Below are 9,337 nucleotides of genomic sequence, written 5' to 3'. Positions count from 1 at the left end.
CTGAACAGCAGAGTTGCCCTCAGGAACCAGGTTGTCAGCTGTGTGGATTCCTCCCTGAATCTCTTCCTCCTCGGCAGCAGAGAAGCTGTCATCCTCCTCTAAAGCGTCGATCTCAAAGTCCGACAGTATTCCCAAGTCAACTTTCTCTGGGAAGGAGTCAGCAAACAACCTTTCTTCCTCCTCTAAATCCCAAGACAGGTGCTTCCCCTCCTTGTACTCCTTGATGCAAGCAATTTTCATCTCCCAAGAAGAGCAAGCAGCAGCGTCAGTTAGGGCCTTGGATAGGTTGGCTTTCTTTTCTTTCAAAACCTTGTTCTCAGACGTCAGGGAGTTGTTAGCTTCCAAAGCTTGAGCAAGCTGCTCCTCAGAATCCTTCAAACTGGCACGGACCGAATCAACCTCCCCTTGGAGGCCAGCCTTCTCCTTTCTCTCCTCGTGCAGCTGGTCCAGAAGCTCCCTCTTCTCCGTCTGAAGGAGGCACACGTCATCTTCCAATTTAGCAAGCTTCTCCCGGATAAGGAGAGATATCTGCAGTGACTGGTGGAAAGAAGAAAAAGAAAAACCCTCGGTAAAAAAAAAAAAAAAAAAAATGCTCTACCTCAAAGGCATGCTCAGCTTCCAGATCCGCCATTTCTTTCAGAGGCCTCTTCTCTAATGACGAACGAGGACCAGGAAGCATCAACCGCTCTAGATAAGGCCAGTGTCCAAGAGCCCTAGACCGACCAAACCCCTCTGGAAGCTTCAGAATCATCTCAGCAAGTGGAGCACTGGGAGCTACGGGGGTAAGAGGCTCCCTACCTTCAGGAGGCAGGAACGCCAGAGGTGTGACTTCGGCAGCGGCAGAGTCAGAGGAAACGACAGGCCTCTTCGAGCAAACCGCCTCAGCATCCAGAGAGGAGTCATTCTTCCTCTTGGAAGCAGGCTTGGGGACAACACCAGCGGCCCTTTTCCTCCGTTGGGCCAATATCATTTGTAAAGTAACCTTGGGCCTAGCAGATTCTGGAACCAGAAGAGTCAGGAACCAGAAGGGCCAGGAACCAGGAAGTTCAAGGGACAGGAATGCAAATATCGGAAGAGAGGCATACCTGACATCACGACTTCTTCCTCCTCCTCTCCGTCGACAGAAGGTGTTCCACCAGAAGAGAAGCCGAGCAAGCGATTGAACGACCTTTGATCAGGAGCCAGGCCAAATAACTTGGTCAAGGAAATGGTCTCGTCGGGAGAAGGAACAAGACGGTTCAGGCCTGCACAGAGAAGCAAGTAAGGAAAGTAAGCGAACAAAAGAAAAACCGTAAAAAGGAAGCAATAGATACCTGCAGTAGATCGCCACTCAGAGAACACATAGTCAACTGGAGGAGGGAGAGAATTAATCTCCACGAAAATAAAACGACGAAACCAATCGGAGTCATTGGGCTTAGGAGGAAAGATTATGCAATGCTCTTCGTTTTCCGGACACGCAAGGTGACCCGACCGTGCCCCAAAGACCGCCACTTGTAAAAAGGTGACCCAAATCCCCAAGGTCGATCCGGAACCGTATAAATCATTCATGATACACGAGGAATTAGAGTACGCCGGGCGTACGGGCAACTTGACACACAGCTAATTTATTTAGACGAAGAAAGTCCTGGATTAATTTAGGAAAAGGAAACCTCAAACCCAAGAAGAAGGGATAATAGTACAAGCAAGTCCACCCCGGCCTTGAAAGTCGGCCCTCGACCGGAAGTGGGACATGCACCACCGCATCATCGGGAAGCCCAAACCATTCCTTGATTAAAGCAAGGTCAGCCGCTTCGAAATCAGAATCACAGGAATGCGTTGGGGTAAGAATGGAGGCCGAGGGAAACGGGTTATGCGAACCGGGATTAGAATCCGGAACAAGATAACTAGAAGACCGAGTACTTTTGCGAGCCATTTGAAAAAATAATAACAAAGAAGAAGAAGTGATGGTACCTGAAGAAGGGCGGGATCTTGAAGATGAAAGAAAGAGAAAGGTTTTGGAAAATGGGGAGTTAGAAAGTGAAAAGAAACAAGAATCAAAGAAGTTATAGAGGAGTGGGAAGCGTGACGGTTGGACAAGTAGTCAAGAAAAAGTAAAGAGGGGAAGTGAGGGGTCATGTCACATTAAAACAGGCGGCTCCCAAGAAAGAAATTCCCGCCCAAGTTCACTTACACGGGGTTCTTAGCAAACTGCTATCTGAACTCAACTTATTAGAGGTCTTGAAGCTTTGCAGCTGTCGCTTGGTGAGTACAATCAAGATATCAAGTAGTCGGCTAAGAGAAATTCGCTTAAATCATTGCGACAATTTGTTGGATGTTTTGATTGATGCTCCACGGTTAGAAATGTTCAAGTATAAAGGTGAATTTTACCAGTCATCATCTATTGCCATTAATAGTCAAGCCGGTTGTGATGTCTCTCTGCATACAATACCTAATAATCTTCAGACCGAAGGATTTGTTAAATTGAAGAAGCTCTTGTCAGGATTAAGCAGCTGTTTTGTTTTGAAAGTTTTTTTGATCGATCAAATGCATCAGGTATCGTATAATTGTTTAGCATATGAGTGAAATTTTTTATCAGTTTTACTAAGAAATTCGACTGTTTTGTTTTAGGACCTCGAATGTGATGATGTCAAATTCAATAAAGAAGAACTCGGGAATATTCGGCTTGGACCTCCTTGTTATGTCAAAGAGCTGAATCTTACCCTCTCATCCTGGATACTCTCAAAATCCTCTCTTTCCGCTTTTCTAGATGGTCTATTCTGGATTTGCCACCCGGAAATCATTTCCTTACAAGTCTGTATAAGATCCCAACATTTGACAGTCGAGGTACGGTCATGAGTTTTCTTTCTGTCATTTTAAGTTGAGCTTATTCAAGTGACTGAGTGAGTATGTTCATCCTATCAGGCATTTAATTTGTTTTTTTGGAGTGTAGCAACCTTTTTTTCCGCCCATCCGTTACCTTGACATTTGTGCTAAGATTGCATACTTATAGTTATTTGGTACCTACGCAAACAAAATCTGTGCTAACTATCTATGCATGACCATGGAGTCTGTACAACCAACTACCTAAAGTTTCCGGATTCAAATATTTCCCATAACTACGTATTTTAGTCGATCTCACTTCTCAAGTTCATTGGCGGTTTTGCAGCCTTTGATAAGTAAACTGGAATATATGGCAAGCTGTTGGAGACATCCTTTGAAACGTGTTGAAGTTGAAGGTGCTAATTGCTCTAAATTACTCCAGTCAAGGAAGCTCGATTTAAAGTTGAAATTGCTTTGGTAATTGGAATCTCGCTGCATTGCAAGCATCATAGCTGAGCCTGCAGTATGCCTTTGCTGCCAGCACACGAATCATTTTGCTAGATTTATCATGTTTTCGTAGCTGGAACGAGCTAACTTCTACCATTGCAATAATGCAAACTATGGTTTTCCTTCTTCTAATTTGGTATTGATCCAAAATTAAAGACATAAATTTGTGATCAAATACAATAACTAGTACAGCTTGTTTTTATTTTTGATGTTTAAAATTTCATGTGTTTGTGTTTGATTGGGATTTTGGCCCTTCATATCAATTAGATCTGCTGATTGTTTAAGTTCTATTGTGATTTAACCCCTTTATATGTTAATTACATTAGTTAATATTAATGGCGAATAAGATCTGTGAGATCGAAAATCATAGCACGCAAGACTGTCCTGGTGAAGCCTCGGAAAATAAATCATGTCTCCTAATTCAGGCATGGTAATGAGTGCCGCTTTAGCAAAAGATGAGCTCGGATTTGAGAAATGCATCTACTTTTACAAGTCGTTCTCGCTTATCATTGTTATTCAGTGGGAATGAACGCAAGGAAAGGGGGATTCATGCTTTCAACGTCTGCTTCTGCGGACATTAGATATCAGTCTGATCATTATGGAGCTCAATAGAACAACGGCTTGCTATTCTTGAGATTCATTACTTTTAAGAAATTTGTTTTTTTTCGAAATAAAAACTGAAAAAATAATAATCATGATTTATGTTCATGAGTTCAGAGGATTTTTTTTAGAACGAGCTTCTTTACGATAACTATGATTTAAAAATTCTTTAGTTGATCGAATGGGGTTGAGCTGGTCGGGTCAGTTCTCAATCTTAAATTAAGGGGTATTTCGGGTTTAGGCCGAAATGTCGTGGGCCGTTATTTTGGAACTTGACTCCTGAAAAAAAAGGGTTGGACGGGTAACAATGTGACGTATAAAGTACCTAACTACAAACATATCATGCATATTTTTCGATTAATTTATAAAATAAGACGTATTTACATAGTCCTCACATACTCCTCGCTAGGGATGGTCAATGACTGGGTCGGGTTGGGCTTGGTTAGGCGGACCAAGAACCAACACGGGGTCGAAGACGGGTCAATAAGGGCCGAGCCGGCCCTAATGGATGCCGGCCAAGAACCGGCCGGTCCGGGTCGAGGACGGGCCCGATCATCCGATTCATTATTTTCAATTAATATCAAATAAGGAGCGAGTCTGGCGCCGATCGAGGGCGGGTCAGGTTTGATTTGTTCGACGCACACCCGACCCTAGTTTTTGACAATCGGGCAAAGGCAACTATGCAAATCATAGGTCATGTAGACCGGGTGAAAATTGATGCGGGGGGCTGGCTGAGTCTGGAGGGCCGGGTCATCTCTAATTTTTGACCAGGGCTACTTCTTAAGGTTCCTTGGATTGACGGTTAAAGGGGGGAAATGAATAAAGGAGTGATAGTTTTCCATGTTCCGGTCCAAATAAAAAAAACCACCCAAAATTACCTTTAAAAATAGAACTAGTCCAATCTAAACCCGGAAAAAACCGGACCTAAAGGGTTCCGGTCCGGGTTCCTACCTAACCGGTCGAGTCTCTGGTTTGGGATATGGGGTCGTCCCGTCCATGGGTTATTGCAGTCCGGTTCGGTCCGGTCTGAACCGGTGAACACTAGCCCTTACACGAAGGGCTAGTTTACATTTGACTTCACGAATTAATCTATCTACTACAATAACTCGCAATCACCTTATCAGTGCACTACGCCCCCAACCTAATTACCTAAACATACTTTGATGGGCAATTTGGATTTTGGAAGAATTTCTAAACCATAATAATCTAGCCTTGAACAAACCCCATCATAGCATTTCTTCTTACTACGAGCAAATCATAGTAGTTTTAGTAGAAATTTTCACATTTGCAGAGTGCACACCAACTGTTCGACGAAATTCCTCAATGAAAATGATGCCCGATTGTAAGAAATCTAAACATGGGCAGTTAAATCCCGTGGATAGATTATCGGATTTACCTGATTTTATCCTGCATCATATCATTTCTTTTCTGGATTTTAAAGAGGCTTGTAGAACCTGCATTTTGTCGAGACGATGGACTCGTATTTCAGATACGAACCCGGTCTTGTTGGTTACTCGTCGTGATGTTTCTGATGGAACTACTGCATTTTTAGAATATATAGAAACTAGAATGCAAAGATACTCTAAGGAAAACTTGCGTATAAAGAAGCTCAGACTTGAATTTAGCATTGATGTCGAGCTCACTTGCAAAGTTGATGAGTGGCTTGAGATAGCCGTGCGTAATCAAGTTGAGAATCTTGTTCTTGATAATCCTTACGGTCGTGACTACCGATTGACCGACATTTTGCTTTCTGCAAAATCTTTAAGAACTCTTGATTGTACTGGAGTCAAGATTCCTTACTACAAAGCCATGAATCTTGTGTCTCTTGAATCTTTGTTTTTATTTGAGGTTGCTGTAAAAGAGCATATGCTAAATCAGATTACTAGTTCCTGTTTGTCATTGAAACATTTGGGGCTCTCATGTTGCTTTGGCTGCAAAAGTATTGTCATTCCCCGCTCTAGTACACTGGAAACCCTCTACCTAATCGAGAGTCTACCTTTTGGTGGGACAGTAATTCTCGAGACCCCGAGTCTAGAGTATTTTAAGTATTTAGGCAACCAGGATTACGATGAGCATTGGCCGGTTATTTCAAAACCTAGTTTTTTGAGGAACTTGAGGAAACTAAATATCTCTTATGTCAGCATTGCAGATGAGGTTCTTAGCAAACTCCTAACTGAACTCACCTTATTAGAGGTTTTGATGCTTTGCCGCTGTCGCTTGGTGAGTACTATCAGGATATCAAGTAGTCGGCTAAGAGAATTTCGCTTATATCATTGCGACAATTTGTTGGATGTTTTGATTGATGCTCCAAGGTTAAATATGTTCAAGTATAAAGGTGAATTTTACCAGTCCTCATCTATTGCTCTTAATAGTCAAGCCGGTTGTGATATCTCTCTGCATACAATACCTAATAATCTTCAGACAGAAGGATTTGTTAAATTGAAGAAGCTCATGTCTGGACTAAGCAGCTGCAATGTTTTGAAAGTTTTGTTGATCGATGATATTGATCAGGTATCGTATAATTGTTTAGCATATGAGCGAAATTTTTTATCAGTTCTACTGACAAACTCTATAGTATAATTGCTTAGCAGTTGTATGAAAGTCATTATCAGCTGTACTGACAAATTCTACGGTTTTCTTCTAGGAGCTCGAAAGTGATGATGTCAAGTTCAATAATAAAGAACTCGGGAATATTCAGCTTGGACCTCCTTGCTATGTCAAAGAGCTGAAACTTACCCTCTCATCATGGATACTCTCAAAATCCTCTCTTTCCGCTTTTCTGAATGGTCTGTTCTGGATTTGCCACCCGGAAATAATTTCCTTAGGAGTTTGTATAACATCCCAACATTTGACAATCGAGGTACAGTCATGAGTTTTCTCTCTCATTTTAAGTCGAGCTTAGGTTAACTATTACTCCGTACTTCCGTAGATATGCAATTCAAGTAGCATGTTCATCCTATCAAGCATATTTAATTTGGTGTTTCAAGTAGCAACTTTTCTTTCTGCCCATACCCTTATAACTTGAAATTTCTGCTGAGATGGCATGCATATAACTCCTGAATCGGAAAATTGAGCAATGAAGCATATTCTGATTGTTACGTGTCAGCTTAGGATGGATTTACATGGATAAAACCTGGTACTTGCGTGACTCCGTGGACATGTTAAAGGTAATAATGCGTGTTCATGACCACGATACTTGTTGCCACGACATTCAGTCAACTGTTAGATTGATGAATTTGTGATAGAAGAATTTCTCATCATTCAATTAAACTGTTATCCATATTGACTTGTTGCTTGTTCCCCTCTCTTCACCCTACAAAGTATGCTACGTGCCATTTCACTAGACGATGGTGATGCCTTAAAAGGCTGACTATTCCATACAAGCGGAGTTTATGCTCAATGTATATATCAAGAAAAAAAGATTGAAAACTGAAAAAAACTTAAGGTCACTTCGAAGAGCTCCAGCCTATTCCCTATTGGATTGTCACAAGTGAGTGACCATTGATAGAAGTTTAGACTATTAGGGTTGATTACTACTATTCATGAAATTAGTTCCTCCATTCCAATTTAAACATCCCCTTTCCGTTAATTTTATTAATCTCACACTGACAGTCCACATTCAAATCCGATACAAATTACCTTCAGATTTGACGGCTGGGACCTTCTGGGGCTAACCATGGGATTAAATTTTGGTTCTGTTGTGGATCTCTGATTTCTGTTATGTTTTGTATTGTAGTTTGTGGGGGCTCTACTCACTGTAGGCCAGGGCATCGTCTTTTCTGAGATAAAAAAAAAAATGGCATTAAATATGGCTTCGTGGTTGCGGGATTAATTAATTGTAGCTGCCTGATCTCGGGTGTCACGATATCGCAGGCAGCCATGTTTAAACCATGGGGCCGGCTATTGATAAAGTTATTTGGTACCTACGGATCAGCAAAGAAAATCAGTGCTAACTATATATGCATGACAATGGATTCTGTACAACCAACTACCTAAAGTTTCCGGATTCAAATATTTCCCATAAGTACGTATTTTAGTCGATCTTTCTTCTCAAGTTCATTGGTGGTTTTGCAGCCTTTGATAAGTAAACTGGAAGATATGGCAAGATGTTGGAGACATCCTTTGAAACGTGTTGAAGTTGGAGGCGCTAATTGCTCTAAATTACTCAAGTCAAGGAAGCTCGATGTAAAGTTGAAATTTTTTTGGTGAAGAATTGGAGTCTCGTTGCCTTAACGGTGTTGCAAGACCACTTGTTTAAGAGATGAGAGCCCTTACCAGCCAACTTTGTTAGCTTGTTTTTATTTTTGATGTTAAAAATTTCATGTGTTTGTGTTTGATTGGGATTTGTCCCTTCATATCAATTGGATCTGTGAGATCGAAAATCCTAGCAGGCAAGACTGTCATGGTGAAGCCTCGGAAAATAAATCCTATCTCCTAATTCAGGCATGGTAATGGGCGCTAGCGTGCTACTATAGCAAAAGATGAGCTCGGATTTAAGAAATGCATCTACTTTTACAAGTCGTTCTCGCTTATCGTTTTTTTTTTTTTTTTTTTTTTGACAGAGGCTTATCGTTGTTATTCAGTGGGAATGAACGCAAGGAAAGGGGATTCATGCTTTCAACGTCTGCTTATGCGGACATTAGATATCAGTCTAATCATTATATAGCTCAATAGGATGGCGGCTACCAATCGTTGGTTGGCGCAGTGGTAGCATGAGGCTGCGCTTGGTAGGGAGGTATGCGGATCGATCCCCCACAACTGCGATTGGGAGGGGTTTAAATACCGTAATCCTTGGAAACCCCCCGAAATCCGGATTAGTCGGCCCAATGTGGTTCGGATTACCGGATGGTTTAGACCAAAAAAAAAAAAAATAGGATGGCGGCTGCTATTTTTTTTTTTTTTTTTTTGACAGTTGGAAAGATTCGAGTTTTACATTGGCTAACTATATCATACCTATAAACTACAACATAAAACAATGAAATACAATTTCTTGGAAATAAACTACAACAAAGGAGATGACTTTTTCGGGTATCAGCGACGTGCTGGTGGAGAACGGTAGACTGGGCACGACAATCATCACCCACAACATCAATAAGGATAGTAACTTCAAGAGACTATTGAAAATTTGAAACAATTAAACTCCCTAGACAAGATGCACTTAATTCTTGAGATTCATCACTTTCACGAAATTTGTTTTTTCGAAATAAAAACTTAAAAAAAAAAAATCATAATTTATGTTTTACGAGTTTAGAAAAATAATGATTTTTTTAGAACGATCGTCTTTACGATAACTATTATTTAAAAATTCTTGAGTTGAAAGAATGGGATGAGTCGGTCGGGTCAGTTCTGAATCCTATGTTCAGGGGTTATTTCGGGTTCGGGCCGAAAAGTTGCGGGCCGTTATTTTGAGACTCGACTCTTGAAAAAATGG

The 9,337-nt window shown here is 41.2% G+C and overlaps 1 protein-coding gene and 1 long non-coding RNA gene across 2 annotated transcripts; both read left to right on the top strand.

Moving 5' to 3' along the window:
* The first annotated feature begins 1,898 nt into the window (after positions 1–1,898).
* LOC141632722 (uncharacterized) lies at positions 1,899–3,594 on the top strand. The gene is made up of 3 exons (XR_012537818.1): positions 1,899–2,532; positions 2,608–2,823; positions 3,146–3,594. It is a non-coding gene; the product is annotated as an uncharacterized LOC141632722 (long non-coding RNA).
* A 1,186-nt stretch (positions 3,595–4,780) lies between these two features.
* LOC141632717 (putative F-box/LRR-repeat protein At5g54820) lies at positions 4,781–8,414 on the top strand. The gene is made up of 3 exons (XM_074445238.1): positions 4,781–6,417; positions 6,551–6,766; positions 7,981–8,414. Exons 1-3 carry the CDS (start codon positions 5,230–5,232, stop codon positions 8,113–8,115), a joined length of 1,539 nt encoding a protein of 512 aa, XP_074301339.1. The 5' UTR covers positions 4,781–5,229; the 3' UTR covers positions 8,116–8,414.
* Positions 8,415–9,337: the final 923 nt, after the last annotated feature.

This window comes from Silene latifolia, chromosome 2, assembly GCF_048544455.1.
Source record: "Silene latifolia isolate original U9 population chromosome 2, ASM4854445v1, whole genome shotgun sequence".
Classification (NCBI taxonomy): Eukaryota; Viridiplantae; Streptophyta; class Magnoliopsida; order Caryophyllales; family Caryophyllaceae; genus Silene; species Silene latifolia.
Note: the sequence above shows the minus strand (reverse complement) of the source record. Positions and strands in the feature narration are given on the sequence as shown.